The sequence below is a fragment of the Histoplasma capsulatum genome, genomic scaffold, assembly GCF_000149585.1.
Source record: "Histoplasma capsulatum NAm1 scaffold_13 genomic scaffold, whole genome shotgun sequence".
Lineage (NCBI taxonomy): Eukaryota > Fungi > Ascomycota > Eurotiomycetes > Onygenales > Ajellomycetaceae > Histoplasma > Histoplasma mississippiense.
In genome coordinates this window covers 293559-316471 of record NW_001813970.1, presented here as the reverse complement: position 1 = coordinate 316471, position 22913 = coordinate 293559, and the positions used below count along the sequence as shown (strand labels likewise).

The following is a 22913-nucleotide window of genomic DNA, read 5'->3' as shown; positions in this document are numbered from 1 at the left end:
TTCTTATTAAATACTTATTTTAAATTCATTGACTTCTACTTCACTCTGTTATACTCTGATAGACAATTTGCAAATCAATTTATTCACATTTTATTCATAGTCAGAGAATTAATGTTTAAAATTAATGTGATCAAGAATCAACATACAATTTATAGCAATTTTGATATATTCAATAACGAAAGAATAAAAATTAATATTCAATTGTATTATTCATTTCTTAAAAGCTTTCTTCTGACTGTCATTCAATGTTCAATTGATTGAAATCCTCATGATTTTTGATTTGTTTCCTTTAATCCATTTAATTAATGTTGTTAATGGAACTTCAAATTCTCATACCATCTTCATTATTTTCAATTTTGGATTTGATTTTAATGTGTCAATAGCATTTTGAAGCTAAGATTCAGTGTATTTAGATGATTTAAACATGGTGGTGATGATTAATGAATATATGAAGATGAAGAATAATGATAATTGAAAATATTACAGTTGCAGTGATATTACAGTTTCACTGGGGCGCTCACTAGAGAGAGTGAGTGCGCTTGGCACGGTTAATGCCCAATTGCCATTTACAGTTTGGCAATTCCTTCCGTTCCTGACTTCGACGTGAACGCCGGGGGATTGGGGTCCAGCGGAGCTTGTAGCCAATTCACCATCCTGCGTACCGCGCTGACAGGCGACGGAATGTGAAGTATTAGTATCAATACTGAGAAAGGCCTAGACATATGGAGTGGTGTAGAGAAACACACCGTAGGCGATAAACGGCGCATGAATCCGATATCCCATCATCTCGACAATGCGTTGTGGAATCTCTGTGAGTCTTCGGGGATCGACTGCAAGAATTTGGTTTTCGATCTGTCGGATCTGTGGTGGATGATTGGAGAGTCAGCAGTGTCGTCGCAATCGAGAAGAGGCCAGTATCCTCACATAGGGCTGACAGTATTGAACCGTCAGGCTCTTCCGTGGGTTAGGGGAATTATTTGGTCCGCCGCAATGCCACGTCGTCGCAAGGAAGTAGACGACGCTCCCCTGGGGACAGACCATCGGGGTGCTCTCCTCGCACTCGGGTCGTCGATCGGCTCCCCAGAGATGACTACCAGTGACGACACGTGTGGCGCCATTGTCGGCAGTGAATTCATCAAATGCTTTCAAACTATCAGGTCAACGCAATCATCGTCTTATCCGAAATGTCCTTCGGGATGGCATACCCAGAATTATCGCACTCCCCAACGGCATGCGGGACGTGGGACGTGGCAGAAGGCATCATCTATGCATTTCGTGATTAGTTAGTTTCGGCGAACCACGCCTTCGTGCGGTTCGTGGGCGTACCGTGATGCATGCCCTGAGCGTCTTCGCCGGGGTTGATCTGGATGGTGTGGAACGCAGTAATATTGTAACCAGTGTCCAGAAAGTAGTCGTTCAAGGCCAACACACGAGGAAGAATTACAAACTTGTCGAATACCCTCGTCCTATGACAACGAAAAGTATGCATCAGTCTCACTCCGTGGCCAAGCCAACTACCGAGGCAGAGAGTACAATGGTCCAGTACATACTTGTTCAAAAGTGAATATATGCGAATTTGTATTCAGTCCTTCCAACGTGTTGCGACCCTTCATTGGATCGGCGCCACTCAGCCGATCAATTTCAGCCTTCGCAACGGTGACTTCTTCCTTGGTGACGTAGTTCTCCAGAACAACGTAACCGTGGCGTAGGCAGTGTTCCACATTGGCGCGATCGACAGGGTCTGTGGGAAGGTTGCCCTTAATGATTCCGAGCGCCTGGAGCTGCATTTCCAGTCCGGGTGCAGCCATGGTCCAAGGCTAGATTTGAAGTCACACTGTGGAATCTACGAAGGCGCCCAGTGGGAATCACAAGATGGAAGAAATGAAAAATGTTTATGCCGTGCTGTATATTCTAGAGGACAACGACTGTATTAAATATGAGATCAAGGCATAAGTGATGTGATGTCACAAAATAACCCCCGCATCTCGCTAAGTATCAAGTCTGCCCGAAGCCGCAAGTTATTTTTATTTACCTCAGCTCGTGGCAACGATGCAACCTGAAACCACTTGCAAAACGAGCGGATAACTAGAGGATAACTATATAAGGCGTATGGGCTTCTCGAGATGGTTGCTCCGCAGCTCCCTCTGATGGAAAGTGCAGTGTGTACAGCACTGCAATGAATAATGAAATGAAGCGGAAGTGGAGGTGGAAGAAAGAACTACTAGACGCGGAAAATACGCAGAGAGGCTGGTTGGAGATCTCTATAATAATAAAAGTTTGAGTATCTCAGAGAAAGCCAGGGTGGTCAGCGTCTAGAGATTTCTATAGTAACAGAGGTCTGAAGCCGCTGGCAGAGAGATTGACAGATATTCGCACAGGGATAGGTGAATATCTGGAAATTTCAATATAAAGATGCGGGCATGCTCGAGATTTTCAGGTATCTGGCAGGGAGGGAGACAGACAGTGAAAATCCGTGCTTCGAAACATGTAGTATGATCTGGTGTATTTCTTCACCTCCGCAGTTGGGTCTGTCGACCATCGCGGGGGAGAAATGGGCGGGGAGCCGAGTGTACCTAGGTAAGGAAAGGCAGTACATGTGCCCAAGGGGATCTCTCGATATCCCAACTTTTGGCCCAGGTTGGCTCGAGTGATAGAAAGGGGAGCGGGGCGGGGGCGAGGGTGGGGAACGGGAAGGAGTAAGTCGAATCAAAAGAAACAGTTGAAATCCCTGGATATAGATAGGTGCGCAATTGCTAGATCCTACATGACCATAAGATGGGTCTCCGGTAAATAAAATGAGACAGCAAGCAGTAGTCACAAGCCATGGCATTCTCGATACACCCTGTATGAGGGTTAGGGAAGGAATCTACTGGATGATTAGTCGAAGTCAGCAAGCTCCCAGTTCCCATTCAGAAAGCATTCTATCTGCAGTTGCATCAGAGCCACTATTTGACAGGGTCTCGCAACTCGCAGTTTTCCGACGCACTAAGTTCATCGTTTTGCCACATATATTTCTGCACAGCTGATGCGAAGGCCACATCGCTGTGATTTCTAAATCTTGGACAATAGCTGTGACGGCGTGCATTCTGGTTTGATTTCGGCGGCGTATATTTCCTCCTCCTACCAAGGCTGTTGGGTCAAGGTGGCAACGGAAAGCCAACGACGGTAGGTCGTGAGGGTCTCTTGTCGGAAGTCGTGGGATTCAGGAGATCTGGCTCGCATCGATATGGATAGGTTGATGTGGTTGGTTTCTTTGTGCGCGGGAGTCCCGGGGATCAAAGGGAGCATCAGAGCCCTGCTTCTGCTTTCAGTACGGAGTAGTTGAATCCAGAACTTGGCGTAGATCCACAACATAGAATATATGCTCAAGCAATGTCCCGCAGAGTGCGGATCCATACAGAGCTCACTCAAGTTATTGTTAGTTAGATCAATCTGAATGCAACAAAATCAGCATGACAGAAGGAATGGCGAACCATTCAGTTCTGGATTCGAACAAATGTCTTATTGAAACACATGCACTGGAGATACATTTATGACCCGAAGTCTTCCTCCTTCCTAGATACCATAGCTGAAATACTGCATTTCGGTAAGGAGATACTCGGAATGGCTTGGGGGAAAAGTGAGACAATCACCGCCTGTGCGCAACGAAGAAGTGACCTTAAGAGCGAACCGGCAGTGGAACTATAGCTCAGTGGATCCCGATGCAGAGCAGAAAGGAAAAGATACCCGAAACACCCAGACACCAAAGAAATAAAGAACCGTGATCGTCCTGGACAAGACAGAGGTCAGGCAGACAGCTGGAACAAGGGTCCAGGATGCACACGGGAGAAATTGGAAACGCTCGTGCAAAGAACAAACCCAGGGAAAGCTAAATGATTGGATTAGCCAGCCAGAGGAAAAACGATAATGAATCGTCCGCACACATTGGGGGTTAGGTTGTGATATGGTGTGAGCGAGATGAAAAATCCCACCTGCTCGTAACGACCCACTTGCCTACATGCAATTTGTCCCCTGCAAGCCACGGACCCTGGAGATGCTCTGCATTGCCATCCACATCCAAGCCGAGTCCACGGACAGACAGGGTGGGGGATGAAAGCCAACGAATGAAACAGCGTGGGAAGAGTGGGAAAACTGTGAAAGCATGGCTTTTTTGCTATGGCAGTTTATATTTATTCTCATTCCGAGTTGCAGCGGTCCTGCCAGTGGTTCAGCGGGTGGGGGTGGGGGGAATAATAAAAACGTTAAAAAAAAAAAAAAAAAAAAAAATCAAAAAAAAAAAAAAAAATAAGCAATTCGCAATCCCAACACGTTGCAGAATAGAGAGCGAACGGACTGGAACCGTGCAGGGGATCATGGCCGCCATTGGACGAGCCAGCGGAGAGCTCTGGGACCTGGCTACCTGGCTACTTCGCTAGATGGCGAGATGGCGAGATTGCGAGATGGCAGAGCCGTGGAAGAAAGTGTCGGAAATAATGATGGTCAGCCATTCATTCTCTTCTCCAAACTAGGAAGAGGGAACCGAGGAAAGCAAAACCAGGCGAGAAGAAGAGGAAGAGAAAGAAAAGAAGAGAACGCAGTGTGATTCAAAGACTTTTTTCCCTTGCTTTGATAGTGCATTGTACATGTACATGTACAGTACAGATTACAGTCGTTAGTACATGTTGAATTCCAATTCTATAAGGGAATGAAAATTAACCATCACTACAGTCGCAGTTCGCAGTGTAGTAGGAAGTAGTATCGCAGCGGAGGCAACAAAGCAACCAGCAGAGCTACACGGTCGGTCAATCCGACATTGCTCCGTATTATTGCTGGTGATAACACACAAATTCAGACACCATCCCGCAGGGTCGTGTCACACACAGGTTTTGGCGCACGTGGATGGAGTGTGTCGCCGTCGCAGCACAGCTCCAGACACCATCCCCACCGCACTCTCCACCAACTGTCCCTGTCCCATATCCCACGCCGCCAAGCAAAAGGCGCGAGGGTCCGTGGTTCTCAGCAGCGGAAAACGTGCCCGCGAGACGTCCAACACGTGCCTCCTCCGACCCCCGCCACCAATGCCAAGCCCCATGTGCTGATTAGCTCAGCATCCGGTGGCCAGACGTTGAGATAAGCTCGGCGCAGACCGACCAACGTGCTGCAGCCCGCCGCGGTGATTGGCCGGACCAAGGTAACCCCCCGACGAGGTTCCCGTGGCCGAACCGGGATCCGTGGGCCGCCAAGCCTCGCGAGCGCTGCGCCAAGACATTCCATGGTCTTGGCGTCGGGAGAGCTCAAACATCTAGAATTAGGGCTGTGTTGCCGTTCTGGGACGCCTGCTGGGACGCCTGCGAGATGGCGACGCTGATAAGAAGTTCGCGGCGGAGGGTGTGCTACTTGCTACTCTGTTATTTTCTGGTCTATTTTAATTAGTTATTCCTCACTTTTACTTTTCTTTTTTCTTTCTTCCCTCTTGGATCTCTGTCTTGCATGTTGCCGAGTGGTTGGCTGGCAGTGGCTGACTTTCTTCACCGCGTTTCCCTCCCCCTCCATCCCACCATCCCACTACCGTCCCTCGCTTTGTGAAGCGGACCAGACCCGGGCGATCCCTATATCTATCTCTATATCTCCCCCGTTCTACTGCTTTCCCTCCCTCTTTTCCATCTCTTGTTCTTCTCTCTCCTTCGGCCACACATCAACAACGCCTTTGGCTTCCCCTCCCCTTGCTTCGTCGTGCGAAGGGCCAATCCGCCAAGCAGGGCCGTGCTCTCTCTGCCGTCTTGGGTTTGCTTGTCTCGTTAGTAGTACCGTATACACGGATCACACAGGACTGCCTCCCCGCCTCGGCCGATTCTCGCGCTTCTCGCCATGGCTGTCCTCACTCAATATGACTGGATCCTCGCGATCATCTCTATCGCTTTCTGCTGCTCCTCCTTCGGTAACGGAGCCAACGATGTCGCCAATTCCTACGCCACCTCCGTCGCCGCGAGGACCCTCACCATGCTTCAAGTCGGTTTCCTCTCCATGATCACCGAGTTCGTCGGTGCCGTTGCCTTGGGTTCTCGAGTCACCAAGACCATCAAGAGCGGTATCATCGACATCAACCGATTCAAGCCTCGGCCCGGCACTATGATGCTTGCCATGGGTTGCGCCGAAGTTGGCTCTGCTTCCTGGTTGCTGGTCGCCACCAGACTCGGTTTCCCCGTCTCGACCACCCAGACCGTTGTCGGTGCCCTCATCGGCGCTGGTATCGCCTCCCAGGCCAGCGTCAAATGGTCCTGGGAGAGCGGCAGTGTTTCCCAGATCGCTGCTTCCTGGGCCATTGCTCCTGGCATTGCCGCTGTGTTCTCTGCCCTCATCTTCGCGACTGTCAAGTACTCGGTCCTCGAAAGACGTGACCCGTTAAAATGGGCCATGCGGCTGATCCCCTTCTACCTCTCCATCACCGCCGCCATCCTCGCCCTTTTCATCATCGTCGAACTGCCGGGCGGCCAGTCCTATGAGGAGTTTGGCGTCGGCAAGATGTGTGGTATTGTCCTCGGCGTCTTCTTCGGTTTCCTCGCCATCGCCTATACATTCTTCCTCCCCTACTTCCACCGCCGCCTCATCGTTGGAGACTCCCGTGTCAAGTTCTACCATGTCCCGCTTGGACCGACTCTCTGGCGCGATGACCCTTGGCTCTACTTCCCTGGCCCGGCAGACGGTGAGGTCGTCATTGACTATTACAGGAGCGCCCACACCACTTCTCCCGGCACCAACAATAAAGACATCAGCAACAACAACAAATCTTCCGATCCAGATGCCATCAAACCCACAACCTCCGACGATAAGGGCTCCGAGTCTCCTGACCCATCTGCCATTGAGAAAGGCCCCGAGCATTACAGCGCTGGTCTCGAAAGCAAGCAATTCCTCGAGCCTGAGGAGCGCTGGCTCGCCCCGACACGACATCTCCCCGTGTATAGCCCCACGCGCCTCTGGTCTTGGGTCAAATATTTCTTCCTCCAGGGCATCTCCCGTGACTGCGTCTCCCACTCTTCTGACCTCCTCGCCAGAACCCACGCAAGGGCCAAGCGCTACGATAACAGAGTCGAGCATCTCTGGACCTACGCCCAAGTTGCCAGTGCCATGATGATGTCCATCGCCCACGGCTCCAACGACGTTGCCAACGCTGTCGGCCCCTGGGTGGGTGCCTACGACACCTACATCACTGGTGTTGTCTCGAAGGAAACCGACACGCCGATATGGATCCTGGTTGTCGCCGGTTTCCTCCTCGGCGCCGGTTTCTGGTTCTTTGGCTATCATATCATCCGAGCCCTGGGCAACAAGATCACCCAGATGTCTCCTACTCGTGGTTTCTCTATGGAGCTTGGCGCCGCCATCACTGTCCTCATGGCCTCACGTCTTGGTCTTCCCGTCAGTACCACCCAGTGTCTCACTGGCGCAACTATGGGTACCGCCCTGATGAACTACGATCTTGGGGCCGTCAACTGGAGACAGCTAGCTTACATTTTGTCCGGCTGGATCATGACTCTCCCGATCGCTGGGTTGCTCTCTGGCCTATTGATGGTCATGGCTCTCAATACGCCTCACTTCTAGAACTCTTTACACTCTTCGGGAGGTTATTTGTGTATCTGTTTCCATTTCATCAGGCAGGCAGGTTCTATTCCATCCTCAAGCTTCTCATGGGCTGACTTGTTTCTTCTTCTCTTCCATTTCTTTCCATCTTGATATCTGGGGCCGCCATATATCAACTCTTGTTGTGTGTATCTGAAAAATCCATCCCTAGTTTACCTCCGCACCGCAGGATATACTCTGTGTATCTCTCGTCAATCAACTCTTTGCATCTCATCCAATCTTGTCTTTCCCCTCGCCCCTTTCCCGCTTCTTCCCATTTTGATACCCTCTTCCTTCCGTTGTAACGTTTCAAACAAAAGAAGAAAAGAAAAGAAAACAACAAAACAGATCCGAACCGAAGAGCAACATACCCACCTACATTCATGTCACATACGTTTAATTAATAAAATTTTTACTTCTCCGAAAACTATGTGCTTCATTCCCAACCAAATCTCGGATCAAACGATTTTCTCGTAATTTATTCGCAGGTTGTTTATGAATGAATATGAAAATCTACTGATATATCCGGACATCCGCGATGGGAATGTCTTTCGTCCTGTGTAACGAGCTATAGTCGCCAGAGACGGGGTTGAACGAATCAGACTACACGTCGCCTCCCTCAATTACCAACGGAACCGCAGAGGCGCTAGAACAGCGGCGAGGCGATTTTTCATAAATTGAATCCACATCACCTAGTTTGTAAATCGACTCCTTTCGCTTGTTTTCAAGGATCCGTCTACCATAAGGACAGGGAACACCGCACGCCAAGCATGTATGCACACAAGTTAGCGGAGTTTAGGATCGCGCATCTGGCATGCGTGAGATGATAGATCTTGCATAACTAGATGGAAAGTTTAGAATCTGGTCGCTGATCTTCAGCTTGGAAAGGAAAAGCTTGGGTGGATCGTTTTGTCTTCCCGATCCATGTACCCCGTACAGGGCATGAAGAACATGAGGCACATGATACAATAGATATAGATATAGATAATCAGGAATCATTCTCTATTTAGCGCTCCGTGTTATCCACAATTCAAGTCGAGTATAAGATAGAGCGAGATGACGCCAAACCTTCAAGAGCTTATCCTATGCTCCGTGCTCCGTAACCATTGCTTCATCTAAACAATGGATATATTTCCGGCATCAATCCAATGTTTCATCTCTTCCGCGTCAAACATTGGCATAGTACTGTACACGTATGTACATCAGGGGTGCGCTCTGACTTGGCAAACATCCTCCACGCACATTTGATTTGGCAGGTTCAACCGTGCAATTTTCTCGTCGCAAGATTCGCGACCACATCAAGAGTTCTTATCTAGTTAGATGTATCTCACACTGGCATCCGTCCATATAGCATATCCCGCGAAACAAACAGAAAAGTGTAATGTATACGGGGTATGCCGCTACCTCACCCCATTGCATCGCATTGCGTGGGTAGGAAAGTCGGCTCGGCGTCGCCCTTGGGAGAGATAAAACAATGGATATCAAGATCGACGCATCAGCTGTCCAGTATCCCGCAAACAGCTAGCCGGGGCAGGGCGACTGTTGATTTGAAACAGAGGCGTGGGCGCTTGACGTTCGGTATTGAAAATTGCAGGAGGGTTCTCTCATCCTGAAACGACGCCGGCCCAACATACAGACGGGTTGTGGATGGAGGTGTTGCTCGTGCATCTTACATATTTGCTTCTGAGTATCACTGGGGTTAGGAGAATCCGCAGCCACCCCGCCACGCCTGCTCGTGGCGCTGTTTTGTTTCCCTGAAGTGAGCGATACATGAAACTGCATGGATGGAAGTTTCGCAGTTTCGCAGATTCAAAGTTTGAGATGATCCAGGTAAATCACATGACTCCCCGCTTCAACGCCAAGCCTTGAAGCTCCGTTCCCATTTTATGACTTCGAGATCTTCCAGGATTGTGGTTCTTCACCTATCACGAGGGCTTCTCAACTTCAAGCCTTTCTTTCCCACCCCAAGCTCCAGCTATGCCACGCGCTGTAAAAGGTGTGTACCCTAGGCCACTGGCCTAAAACAAATGCACTTAAATGAATCTCCCAATTAACATAATCTCCCTCCGCTTTCTTCCTCCCCCGTCCAGGTGTCCTGATAGAATGCGACCCATCCGTCAAAGCCATAATCCTAAAATACGACCAGGAGCGGCACGATTACATCGTCGAGGACCTCGATGACGAGCGCCATCTGGTGATCAAGGAAAGCCAGTTGCCGCATCTGAAGGCGCGCTTGAGTAACGTGGGTTTGACCATTTTATACATACCCCCTCACCGTCTGCGATTGCTATGTATATATAAGTTCAATCTATGCTAAATATCATGTGTCTGGCCTATAGGAGCTGGATGAGAAGATCATGCAACCGGAGGAGTCCGAATCGGAGTGATGTTTCCTTTGCAACTGGACGAGGAGAAAATGAAGAATAATGCATAGTCGAGCCGGGCAAGTCATGTTGACTCCGGGCTGCGGGAGGGACCGGGTATGAGACTATACGGCGCACTGTAATTTCCAGACTCCAAGTTTGCTTTCTTAGATACCGAGCAGCCAGGTGTTCACGGGGACTTTGGGGCGGCTCCATCTTGTGGGAAGAGCAGCTGGCATGTCCAGGCTGCCTCTGTGTCGCCTGTGTAAACAAGAAGAGATCAAAAGTTGGTTGGCTGATGTATCAGTGAGAATGACTGCAGGTTTTGGATGCATAGGTCGGGAATAATATGGGCATGTGGGAGCGGATGGGAAATCAATGATATACACAACCAAAACTGGTGGTTGCCTTTCTGCGGCTAAATTTCCCTGGGTTGTTGTTCTTTTCCAATGTGTTCATGGCATATTTCCCAACAAGGATACTTAGCCACACAGTCTGATATACCCTTTGGCGCTACGCAGTTCGGCAAATAGCTCATCTACAATAATAAGGTCCCCTAAATCAGAATTAATCAATTCAAAGCAACATGATGTCACCTGTTCAGACAAAGCTATTCAAATGTGCAAAAGATCAACGATTACTATGTCCATCTCATATATCATTATTGGGGACAGAGAGCCAACAACAAAGACACAATTTCTGTTGTTCGTTTGTTGTTGAATATGAAAAATAAAATAAGAAAAAAAAAAAAAAAAAAAAAAAAAAAAAAAAAAAAAAAAAGGCAGATGTGGCAATTTGCATTCAAGCAGCACAAATGTGAAACTCTCCCCTACAACAAGCCCACCCAAGCTGAAGTCGCCAAGGGAGTCCCGCAGTCCTGCCCGCCTGTCTTTCACGAACATGCTTTCTTCATAACATAGATACCAATGCCATTCCCCTCGGAGTCGCGGCACTGGGTGATAAATCCATGGTCCCCCTCCGGGACAGGGTCGCTAAGTTTGGCTCCGCCATTGGCGACGATTGCCTATTATCCAGAACTGCTAGTCAGGAGCTTTTTCTTTTTTTTTTTTTCTCCCTTTACCTCAAACCCACGTAGGGGGGAGGGGCGGGGGAATATTCCCAACAAGGCAAGGCATACCTCAGCGGTCTTCTGGTCGTCCTCCACCATGAAATACATCTTATAGCCGTCGTCGCTCTTGGTGTGCGCGGAGGCCTCGACGCGCTCGAAGCTGCCGCACAACGCATTGGGACCGGAGTCGGATTTGGGGAAGCTGAACAGGACGATTTGCTTCTCATCCAGGTTGGCGGGCTGGGGCATAATGTCCCAGTTGAAAACCTTGGTGTAGAATGATTTGGCTAGGTGAGATGTGTCAGCCGGCGAACCTCGTTTGTCAGTTGCATGCGAGACGTCATACCACGGGCCATGTCTGTGACGGGGACGTTTACCCAGCAGGGGGCGCCGAAAGGAGGAGGGGTCCAGCTGCTAGCCATGGTGGATTAGGGATGGAGATGGGGGATTGTTCTGTACGTTGGGGTCGGGGGAATGGGGCAGAGGATTGAGAAGGGCAGACAGATTATATATACAGGACTCTGGTTTGAGATGATGGGAGGAGAAGAGGGAAGGAGGAGAGGGGAGGAATCAAGGATGCTTTTATACACCATCTCCCCCCTCCATCTCCTCTGCAGGGTTCTGTCGGGCCGGGCTGTATTCTTGCTTTATCCTCCTCCCAAGCGAAAACTTATCCCAAACCTTCTGATCCTCCTCGTATTCATTCTCTTGGACCTCATTCCCCATCTCCTCCCCCCCCGCCCCAACCCCAAAAGCTAAAGTCGCCACAACCAAGGCTGGATAATTTCCAACTCATCCCCCAGCCAACCACCTCAGTCAAGCCCCCAACCTCGAAGTCCTAACAAATCTCCGCCCCAAACAAGGTGATGGACAAATGACTCACCCGGCAAAAGGCAAATCCTCCCCAATGAGAACATCCATCACCGCACGATCCCTGGGCCAACCAGCAGGGAAACGAGCAGACAACAACCGAATCCAAATCCTGCAGATGCCAACACACCGCCGAGACACGCGTTGGGGCGGGGGGATACGGACGCGCGGATTGCCGACGCTCATCCAATTATACCGTATGCGGCCTAGTGGCTGACGCGGAGGGGACACGAGGTCATGTGGCGGCCTTGGTGGAGGCCCGGGGGCTTAGGCAGCAATCCCATGCATTGTCTCTCTGGGCAAGCAGATGTTCCGATGTATTTCCAATAATAGAAAACCAGCTCATATTTCTTTCCTACGAGGAAAATATCAGGATATCTAGTTGGATACTATATCAACGAATTGAGGAAACCACCGACCGCCAACTGACGAGTAGGCCGATGACAGTGAAGGGCGAATCTTCCATGTTTGCTATAAATATCCATATACGAATCTGGTAAACGAACGGGTTGTAAATCCAACATCGTGATTCGTCCCCGGCAAAGTTTACAGGGTAGGATCAACTGAAACGCGCTTGCGCGTGGACAAAGCATACGTTGAGCAAAAGGGGGAAAAAAAAAAAAAAAAAAAGGGAAGGGAAACGGTGGCTGTATGGAATGTCGAACATGCGCGAAGAGAGGATTAAAACGGAAAGGAAAGGAAGGAAAGTAAAGAGTGTGGGGGAAAAAATAATATAAGCCATTTGTAAAGAAAAAAAGAGAAAGAAGAAAGAAGAAAAGTATCCATAAAAAACCCCCCAGACTATTGAGTGTTTCCCATATTGCGCCATTTTATAATCCCAGCCAAAAACTTCGACGATCATTGCGCCCCGTCAGTCATAAGTCGTCCCGGAGTCTTCATTGAGTGTTTCAAAATGAATCAAGTCCAGAACGCAGGGTGTGAGGAGCTGTGTCTATGTGCCCTTTTCTTTCTTTTTTTTCTTTGAAAAAAAAAAAAAAAAAAAAAAGGAAAAAGATAGATTTATGCAGATTCTTCTGGAGTATCACCCTCGCAAAAAGTATTTAAAACAAAAAAAAAAACAACAAAAACATTTGTATATATATAAAGATATTATTTGTTGTTGACTCCGTAGTTTCAGGGTTTGACCTCGTTTTTATCGTCGAAGGGACTCTGTTTGGTGGATGGCGAATCCTCAATGACAGTGACCGCGACGGACTGGCCGGATTGACGATTGTTCGGCCGGTCGCCAGGCAACTCGGCAATCTTGGAAGGGTTTGGAGGGGCTGTAGACAGATCCCCGGGCAGTTCAGCAATTCTAGCAGGCTCATTCCTTAACGATGATGCTTGCGAGATGGTAATTCTAGGGCTGGAAAACTCGTCACCTTCGGAAATGGTGCTAGCTTTGGATCGAGGTGATCGGGGAGATCGGGGAGATCGAGGGGACCCAGGCGATTGTGGAGATTTGGTGAGGTTGACAGGGCGTGCAACCATAGAGCGGGCGACGATAGACCCCGCAAACTTCTTCTCGTTGGCGGCCTTGTCATTCCTCCTTTCTATTTTAGCGCCCACCGCTTTGGCCTTGTCGATTTGCATGGCAGTAATGGGGGGGACGACTGGAGTTGAGGAGGGAGAGCTTTCGATGGGAGTGGCAGCACCCGATTTGACACTGACGACTGCAGCTTTGGCTCGAAGAGCCTGTTGAGCAGGGACGGGGCTAACAATGGCGTCGTGGCGGTAAATGGTGGTAGCCACGCTACTGCGCGCGAGACTGGGACTGATGCTCTTACGGTCATCCTCTGTCATCTGAGACCACACGGAATCACGGATGTCACCGGGCATGAAATAGTGTTGATCCTGGCTGTAATTGCCTCCATTGGCTCCAGGGAGGGGGGGAACTGGAGGCACAAGGAGACCTGGAGTGTCTGGTGGAGAGCGGTTGGTGACGCCTGGAATATAGGCGATCTGGATGACATTCGACGCCCTGGTGAGGACAGTTGACGCAATTGAGCCAACGGTGGATTGCCGTGCGACACTGGAACGGGCCAAAGATGCGGCTTCCTGTTTCTCGTACGAATCGGCCTCCCACTTCTGTTGAGTAGCAATGTTCGCACGTTTCTTCCGCAGGTAAAACCAGGCGAAAAGAAAGACAGCTATGACTGCCAGACCACCAATGACCCCACCAGCGATGGCGCCGACATTCGAAGACGACGGCTTTTCGGAGTTACTCCCACCTCCCACTTGCCCGAGACTGATGCAGATCGTTTTCTGGCACGCCTGACAGGACTGGCTGATCAAGGAACAAGTTTCTCCTTTGGCACACTCAGGGCAGGGCGGGGGCTGAGACGGGCAATTGACGACACATCGACGAAATAGAGAATTGAGAGAGCGACCGTATTCTACAACAAACAAAACCAATAAATTAGCATTTCTTCTCTTCCCCCATCCCCCACATTTTTTCCCTGGTAGATAATATGTATCAAAAATGAATAAACTTACGGAGTTCTGTTTGAGGAGCAGCCATGTTGAAGGATGTGGATGTGGATGTGGATGAGTCGATGTACGGAGAGCCAACAAAAAGGACGGCAAAACGGTAAGGAAGGAGAGCGAGGAGAGAACACACAAAGATCCCAGACCAGACAGGAAGCAGGAGTCAGGTAGTCGTTAATTCCTCAGCAGAGCATTGATATAAAATATGCCGATTAGATTTTTGTTTTGGGTTAGTTGGTTGGTTGATATCGAGTGAGGCCGATCAACGGCTGGCAATGCAAATGAGACTGAGGAAAAACGAGGAAGCGCAAACAAACAAATAAAACGAGCGGCTAGTTAGAGATGAATATAGCAAAAAAGAGAGAGAGAGAGAAAGAAACGAGTGTGTGTATACAGCAGCCGGGCTAGAGGGGAAGATATTTCTTGAATATAGAAAGGTGGATTAGACGCGGAGGAGAGCAGCCACAGTCATTGTGGTGACAATTTGAGAGGTGGAACGCAGCAACGGTCGGGGAGCGTTGTCCAGGACGGGGCCGGGGCGCTGTGTTTGGTGCAGGTTGTTGCAGCAGTTGGACTCTGTTGGTGCAGGCGCGGGATGGCGTGCAAGAGGAAGAGAACGAGGAGAAAGCAGTCAAGAAGCAGAGGATTGAGGGTTGAGGTGAGGAGGTTGAGTTGAGAGGTTGAGAGATCCGAGGAGAGAGAGGTTAGGGTTATGAGAGAAAGAGGAAGGAAAGAGGAGGATCACCAACCCAGAGACGGGAAATTTGGCGGCTTTGGAGAGCCCCCGTGGCCCAGGCCAGGCGAGGCCAGACAGCCGCCGGTGAGACCTGTAGGTGACCTTGCAGTGACATGTCGGGCGCCGCGACCCTTGTATGGCGATAGATGTACCCTCGCAGTCACCCCCTTTGCGATTCCCCCCCTTGGCTGGGCGGCAGGGGGCTGTGCTGACGGTCAATACTGCCACCCCCAGGGCGAACCTCTAATGCCACGCTCCTTTTTGGGGGGGGGATGGCAGTGATGTCGTGGCTGTAAGACAGCCTGGGCCGTGGGGCTGGTCCCAAATTAACCCGCAGGGGTGTCGTTGGCGGTGGAGATTACCACTCCACCGCCGCCCGCCAATCAGGAGCCCCCTGGGCCGAATGCCTAGTGCTGCCGCTTAAGCAGCCTTGGTCATCCCTGACTAACCAACCATAAGTAACTAACTAGTTAACTTGCTCATAGTTAGTGAAGTTCAACTCCTAACTAGCTGACGAGTAAACTATTTATATTCAAACCCACATATCATAGAGTCCGTGTATGGTCGCCGTGTATTCAGAGAACAATTATTTACATCTCTCCTCCGTAGTATGATAGTGCCTGTATGGGGTCCGTGTCCCCAACCCAGGATCATGCCAGCCCTAACGCTTGATTCGCAGGCACATCCCTCCTTGTGTCGCAACACCGTACGCTGCGTATGCCGTTCAGACCATAGTTACCTATACCACGCCCCTGGGAGGGAATATCAACTCACTTCCAATTTTGCCCCCCCAGACATGACATGGCAGCTTTGCTTGACTCTCTGGTTTCCCGCTGCGACTTGCCACATAGCTAGCCATAGAACGAGTGTTCCCCCTACCCAACTGCCTCCAGCTGTCATCTCACTTCCCCGAGTATCCCTGCCCCAGGGACCCTACTGTGTGTTCTTGGGCTTTCAATAGTGCGACTGGGGACGGTTGTCAACCTAGTTGCCTACGCAGTGCACAGTACCTGAAGCTGATGCGGCCCTCTACGCACGCTGCAGATACAGTACATTGGTTACCGACATCCTCTGTACTGCGATGGATGACTGGTTATGACTAATCCATGGACGCTCTGGTCTCGGATTCATCATCTTCAAGGAAAAAGAGCATAAAACGCGTATGTCAAGGTGTCCACAGGGTCTCCTAACATTAGTCCTTCTTTATTATTGTCACCTATTTTACCCTATTGTTCTCGATTGTCTGGCTGAGCTGCTTCAGTCAGCTCCCGAAACCGCTGCCCCGCCGTCTTCACATCACCCTCCAAGTCATGGAACCTGATCAATGGCAGCCTTGTGTTTGCATAGTCTGTGAGTTTCTGGATGTCGTGGCCAAACTCCGGGTGGACCAGGAAATAGGCCAGGAGTGCCTCCTGGCTCCCCTGAACCACAGCCTGCGCGCGGGGCTGACGGATGGAATTATAAACCTCAGAGGCACTCTCAAGTTGTTCCGGCTTCTTGACTAGGCCGAGAAGCCCGGACATGACCAACGCATCCTCCAGCCCTAGCCCGGCGCCGGCCGCCTGGCTGGGACTGGAAGCGTGGGCTGAATCCCCGAGGACGCAGACATGGCCGCGGTAATACGTTAAGATATCGGGATGGTGGAATAGGGGCCATCGGAGAGGTTTTGTGCTTTGTTCATATATATGGACAGTAAAAAAAAAAAAGAAGAAGAAGACGCCCAGCCTTACGTCTAACTGGTCTAATAGCCGTTTATCAAAGCCATTGAAGTCGGAAAGCATATCTTCCCTTGAAACCCGCATCGCCGCCTGCTCCCCTACCCAGGGCCGCTCATCCCGGATGAAAACAACCACATTCACCTCTTCTCCCTTGGAGATGGCATACATTACACATCTCCGCCCCTCGCCCATGAACCACTTTGCATTGTCTGCATACGAGCCCAGTATTAGTTTAGCTTCCTGCATCGGCACGATGTTCCTGTAGAAATAAGGATGACAGTACTTCGCAACAATTTCCTCCGGATACTCCATCTCCAGCACCACGCGCCTTGTAACCCCCTTAATCCCATCACAGCCCACCACAGCGTCACCCATCACACAAGCCTCCCCGCCCGAAAACGCCAAAACACACCCGCGTCTGCCCCTCCACATGCTCAACACGCATCACCCATCTATTAAACTGCACCGTTCCATCCGGAACCAGCGCGCTCATCACCTCCAGCAGCGCCTGGCGGTGGGCACTACTCCTCTCGAAGTCCCAATGCGACACCGACCCGCCCCAAACCCCTGCGCGGCACTCAGTATCTCAAACTGCTCATGCCGGCGGTCGCCGCTCGCATTCCCGACCTTGATCCGGCCGTACGTACATTTCCGCAAAGCCGGCGTCCATGAGCTCCATCGCGCGCAGAGCGTTGGGGCCCATCCCGATACCGGCGCCCACGGCATGGAACTGCGGCGCGGCCTCGTAGATCGTGTATTTGCACGCGGCATTTTGCTTGCGGAGGCCGATGGCGAGCGCGAGGCCCGCGATGCCCGCGCAGATAATGGCGATGGTGAAGGACGGGTCGGGCGTCGACGACATTGACATGGACATGGACATCGGTGGAGCCGATTGATGGGGCCTCAGGAAGAACCCGCTTCGCTTTGCAGAGTTGGTCGTGAAGTTAGGGTTAGATCTTCGGCCTGGAAATGCCCCACGGCAGAGAAGGGTTCATTATTTATTTATTTCATTATTTATTTATTTTTAAATTAAAGAAAAGAAAAGAAAAGAAAAGAAAAGAAAAGAAAAGAAAAGAAAGAAAAGAATAACAATAATTATAATAATCGTAATGGGACGTGCTGTGCGTTGTCCGATGGCCTGCGGTTGAGGAACGTCATACTCCTTCTGCTATATGAAGGTCATTATTATTATTGTTGTTATTACTAACGCGAGCAGGTTCAGATTCAGTTGTACGGATGCGCGGTGTTTAAACCGTGGGATGGTTTGATATTAGGAGAGTGAAAGGTAAAGAAAGGTGCGGAGTACTATGATTGTTTTAGAATCCTTTACACACTTCCCTCCCACTCTCAATTTACCTGCCACCGTCTCCTTGGAGTTTATTTAGAGGAGACATCTCAACGAATTCCTAGAAACTATTCTGTACGTAGCTGAGAGATACTAGTCGTAAATAGACGGCATTGAAAGGAACCCCAATGAATTCATGTATAACACAGAATAACTCCCCGCACCCCGAGTTTTTAGCTTTTCTCTAACCCGCTCACAAAGTATGCAAGAACTCATCATCTAACAGGCCGGCCGGCCCATTTTTGCCCCATGCAAGGTCCGCTATTGCTAGTGGTGGTTAGCCAATTTTTGCGCCAATATATTCCCGATTGGTTGCATTGGCTGGGAGTGGCTGGAGTGACAAACCGGTGGACGGGGTAGCCTTCCTGCGACTTCAGAAACCCCATCTGCTCACTTTCCCCGGGCAGTGTAATCAACATCCGTATGGCAACCGGTTTGGGATATGATCCCGTATTAAAATTGAGGTTGTCGGAGAAATGAGAGTGAATTAACGGTTTGCGCTCTGTCCCCTTGACCTTAAAAGTGAAGTCCCGGGCATCTAATTTTTATTTATTTAACTTCTCCATCATATCTTCCACGAACCGACATGCAGGATACTACGGAGTAGGAAGGACAAAGTTCACGGTGGACGGAGTTGGCCATGACACTAGTGGGCACTAAATCCCCTGATGCGGAATACTAGTAAGATGGCGGAATCCAGCGCATAAATGTATAAAAGGATTGGGCCTTGATATGACCTGGGCGTTTTGCCCACCAACTCGACAGACTTTCCCCAAATGCTTTCCAGTGACATGGGGCATGGTTGAATTATCGGATGCATACATCCATACGGAGGACATCCGCAACAGATGCGGGGTTACATAGGTCTCCATGAAAGTAAACAACTGTCAGCTTGGCGGCAGATTAAACGGCCTGACATTGCCATCTTTGAAACCGAACTATGGCGTTATTTATTTTCGCGAAATGGTCGGCCATACTTTGTTGTCCATGCCGGCGATCATCGGGGAACATGCAAGGTTGAAATCGTTGGAAGTGATGGGTTCAATCGGACTGTTGCCCGTCGGGTGCATCGGGAATGAATACGGACTCCCCGTGTCCAAGACATGCCGATCTCCCGAAGTCTCACTCGAGGCGATAGTAGTAGACTGAGGCATCGATCCCAAATGCTCCCTCATCGAGTTGAGTTCCACCACTACCACGCCCCACGTCCGCATGGTACCTGGCAGTCTTGGATTCCGGAGCTGCCTTAACATTAGGCCTGCAAGTTCTCGAAGCAACGCTTGCGAACCCAATGAATCCTCAGAGCGCCCCTGTTGATTGACGCGGCAAAAGATGTCCAGCACCAGGGCCATTGAGGATATTAAGGTATAAAAAATGTCCCACCAGGTCAATGCATTGAACTGATCGTTGATCGTTGGCTTCCAACTTCAGCATAATTGATCCCAGGGCCCGTGCGGATTCAACGCATGTTTCCGATACTGTGTATAGGCTTTGTGGCAACTGCACCTTGACAACCTTGGATGAACTGGTTGCCCTGCGCAGCAAAGCTGGCTTGAAGATCAACACTACTACATAGTTATACTGAGCATGAAGCAAAAGTACTGGTCAACGAGAGGATGGCGCCAGCGAATCCGTAACCTTGAGGCGCAAGTGAGGCGGAAGATTCTCCTTCCACCAGCCAAGGTCGCACAGAATACCTGCTTCCGGGGAGAGCGGCCTTCTGTACGCATCTTCACCCGAAAGGATCCCCGTCCCCGCTTGATTTAACGCTTTGCACGTCGACGCCAAGAGCAGCACAAGCTGCTGCGACCATTTCATAAAGTCCTGGGGGTAATGTCCCGCAAAGCCATAATCCTTTCATTTTAGATGACTGGTCGATGTCACCATATCTCCGATCCAGAATGGCCCCATCGTTGTGCCTCAGGTGTGAAAGGGAAATACAGTCGCTGGGCACATTGCTCAACTCCCTGCTTTCTCGCAGATCCCTCCCGCTACCCATTTGGGGGTCGCTGGATGTGTCCGATGTGCTAGGCTGGTCAGCGGCGTTGTGGCCGAATATCATGAACTCGAAGCTCACGTAGCTTCCCAACAGCATCCTCAATTTCCCATGGAGTTCAAATGAGCTTGAAGGGCCAATGTATTGGATTTGGCCCTGCTGATCAGGGAACAGCGAAACAGTATATCCTTCTTCGTGGGTATTGGCGACCTTCTTCTCTTTCTTCTTTCCCCCCTCCTCACCCTTCTCCTCCTCCTCCTCCTCCTCCTCCTCCTCCTCCTCCTCCTCCTCCTCCTCCTCCACCTCCACGTCGGCTCCCGTGCCATCTTTCGGAAGTGAAATGACTAGGGATTTTCCCAATTTGATCATCTCATCATTGCTAGACAGGTTAGCATCTGGCACAAGGCCCTTGACCAGGGATTCCAGAAGGACGAGCTTGTTGCGAAGGGTCTCATCACTGCCATATATCCACTGCTTGCGCGGGAGGTTGGTGCTGCATGCGATTCCGTTTAATTGGCAGTACCGACAAGCCGATTGACCTTGAACTCTGTCGCACTTTTGCTTCCGCGATTTACATTTATTGCAACTAACTTCGGTGCGTTTCCGCTTATCAGGGGGCACGCGTCTCTTGTTTTTCTCCATCGAACAGAGTAGCACCGTCGTTTATTCTCGAGTGAAACCCCGTCACCTTGTTCCTGTATCATCCCGACGGCCGCGTTGCCGGGTAAGTCGGGCTATATTTTCAGCATGCGGTTAACTCTCCTGCGCAGCTCACATCGCATGCTAAAGCAGCTCCTTCACTGCTTTATCTACGCCTTTTCTAAGCAATCCACGCCGTGCTTTGAGGTTCTCCAGATCCACGAACATCGATCAACCAGCCAAGGTACGCACTTTTGTCCCACATCGTTCCAAGGGCAACTACGAAAAATGCGGGAATGGAGGATTGGAAGAGCCGTGGTGAGACGGGGAGCGGAGCAGGTTTCGGTGTTATTCCACGTATCCAACAACCGAGAAAAAAGAAGAAGAAAGAAAGAAAAAGAAAAGGAAAAAAAGATATCACACTGCGATGTGGTGCTGCTGGTGAGCAATATGGCACCGGGAATCTTCTTGAAGCCCCGATGATATATGAACCTCTGGGGTGTCGTTCCGGATTTTCGAATTCCAGAGTTCTCATGAAGCGAGGATTACGGAGCTGCTGTGGTGTTGTTTCCTGTAAGATAAGTCATCGGATAGGGGATCCCATGCTCACTCAGAAGATGAGATGGAGATATGCTAGCTACCTATCTTTGGCATGGAGGCAATCGAGTATAAGGCCATGAGATGACCCAGCATCCAGCATCCGAACACTCCAGTCATATCCTGTGGCTGTAGGGGGAAAAATGGCCTTGTTAGGAGGATGTTTCCGCTATCAAGCATCATTTATGATTCATCCTGCCCATGGCTGTGGGACGGGCAACTGGACTGAAGTCCCCAGGACGAAACATTGTACTGGACCATGAAAAGCCATAACAGATTCCCCATTATATGGCAAAATGTTCCGCCCGCAAATAAAGTAAATCTCCACTCTGGCACAGATGAAATCTTTCTACAGTCTGTATGTAAGACCTAGAGTGTAGAAGATCACATCAAGGGTGTGCTGTTTGGTATATTTAACAAATGGGGGAAAAGCTCCTTAATGTATGAAACCATTCAAAATGAAAAAAAAAAAAAAAAAAAAAAAAAAAAAATTGCTTCTTGCCGTGTTCTTTTTTATTCTACTTTTCTTATTCTTTTTATTTTCTCTCTTTCTTTCCCTCCTCTCCATATGCTCCATTTCACGTATCATGGCTTGGAAATGAGCGTCATTCGGATGCTGGGATGATTCTCATCTCTAAACATTCATCAGTGTAGATGGCAATAGGGTGCGCCGTGTTCATATGGACAGCAAGCGACCTTTACACAGTTGAATACTGACATCCATCATCGGCTTGAGTGTAGGCTGTTTGCACTGGGAGCGTGTCATATACTCTTCGCTGAATTGTAAACTCTGATGCAGATTGTGGGGTAGGTGCATCAGGCGAATATATATATATATATATATTCTCAGTGTGCAGAGGGGAGGACCTGCACCGGCAGTTGTTTACCGCGACATTCGCAAGGTGGCATCATCCTATTATGGATTCCTGCAAGGGTTATATACTACATATATGTATATGGCTACCCTTTTTCTGGAAGTTATATGGTGGAAGGATTAATAAGCCAAGACCTGCAGGTCTCACATTTTCCGGCTCAGAATCATGAGAAATGAATTGACCTCGCTTCGACGGCAGGCCGCGGTTTGCCGAAACTAGTAGTTACTATACCACACCCAACTGCTGGTGAGTCAGCATCAGGGCACCATTCGTTACTTGATGGGTTGATGATTTGACCTCGTTCAACGCCGCTATACGGAGCACTCTGCACAAATATTCAATATTCAGCTACCCGCAGAGACGTTCCATGCCATGGCTCGCCATGATGGAAATGTCCGCTGAACTGCGAACCGCAGGTGGCTGTGGGCCAGGAGCGGGGCAAACGAGAAATGCCACTTTGCTGGGGGTTGCCCGATAATCCACTCCCCACTGCTTTATCCACCGGGTTCTGGTTGAAACGTGGGTAGAAAGGGGAAAGCCACTTTCACCTTAAGAAAGATGCCCTCTATCTACTGGCTATGGCTGCATGACACGGATGAATAATACTCAACAAGACGGCTGCCGA

The 22913-nt window shown here is 49.8% G+C and overlaps 7 protein-coding genes across 7 annotated transcripts; 2 read left to right on the top strand and 5 right to left on the bottom strand.

Annotated features, from left to right (window-relative positions):
• Positions 1–646: 646 nt before the first annotated feature.
• HCAG_08912 (predicted protein) lies at positions 647–1808 on the bottom strand (the record flags this gene model as incomplete). The annotated part of the gene is made up of 5 exons (XM_001536198.1): positions 647–654; positions 747–861; positions 925–1150; positions 1206–1264; positions 1551–1808. 5 exons carry the CDS (start codon positions 1806–1808, stop codon positions 647–649), a joined length of 666 nt encoding a protein of 221 aa, XP_001536248.1.
• A 4039-nt stretch (positions 1809–5847) lies between these two features.
• HCAG_08911 (hypothetical protein) lies at positions 5848–7575 on the top strand (the record flags this gene model as incomplete). The annotated part of the gene is made up of 1 exon (XM_001536197.1): positions 5848–7575. One exon carries the CDS (start codon positions 5848–5850, stop codon positions 7573–7575), a length of 1728 nt encoding a protein of 575 aa, XP_001536247.1.
• A 1995-nt stretch (positions 7576–9570) lies between these two features.
• On the top strand, positions 9571–9980 carry HCAG_08910 (DNA repair protein Rex1; the record flags this gene model as incomplete). Its single annotated transcript, XM_001536196.1, has 3 exons — positions 9571–9589; positions 9684–9835; positions 9933–9980. The coding sequence occupies 3 exons, from the start codon at positions 9571–9573 to the stop codon at positions 9978–9980; spliced, it is 219 nt and encodes a 72-aa protein (XP_001536246.1).
• An 868-nt stretch (positions 9981–10848) lies between these two features.
• HCAG_08909 (predicted protein) lies at positions 10849–11447 on the bottom strand (the record flags this gene model as incomplete). The annotated part of the gene is made up of 3 exons (XM_001536195.1): positions 10849–10980; positions 11095–11312; positions 11372–11447. 3 exons carry the CDS (start codon positions 11445–11447, stop codon positions 10849–10851), a joined length of 426 nt encoding a protein of 141 aa, XP_001536245.1.
• Positions 11448–13029: 1582 nt separating this feature from the next.
• Positions 13030–14416, bottom strand: HCAG_08908 (predicted protein; the record flags this gene model as incomplete). Its single annotated transcript, XM_001536194.1, has 2 exons — positions 13030–14291; positions 14392–14416. 2 exons carry the CDS (start codon positions 14414–14416, stop codon positions 13030–13032), a joined length of 1287 nt encoding a protein of 428 aa, XP_001536244.1.
• A 1928-nt stretch (positions 14417–16344) lies between these two features.
• HCAG_08907 (predicted protein) lies at positions 16345–17698 on the bottom strand (the record flags this gene model as incomplete). Its single annotated transcript, XM_001536193.1, has 2 exons — positions 16345–17260; positions 17484–17698. 2 exons carry the CDS (start codon positions 17696–17698, stop codon positions 16345–16347), a joined length of 1131 nt encoding a protein of 376 aa, XP_001536243.1.
• A 698-nt stretch (positions 17699–18396) lies between these two features.
• On the bottom strand, positions 18397–21081 carry HCAG_08906 (predicted protein; the record flags this gene model as incomplete). Its single annotated transcript, XM_001536192.1, has 7 exons — positions 18397–18448; positions 18527–18696; positions 18764–18827; positions 19308–19439; positions 19918–20670; positions 20769–20911; positions 21043–21081. The coding sequence occupies 7 exons, from the start codon at positions 21079–21081 to the stop codon at positions 18397–18399; spliced, it is 1353 nt and encodes a 450-aa protein (XP_001536242.1).
• Positions 21082–22913: the final 1832 nt, after the last annotated feature.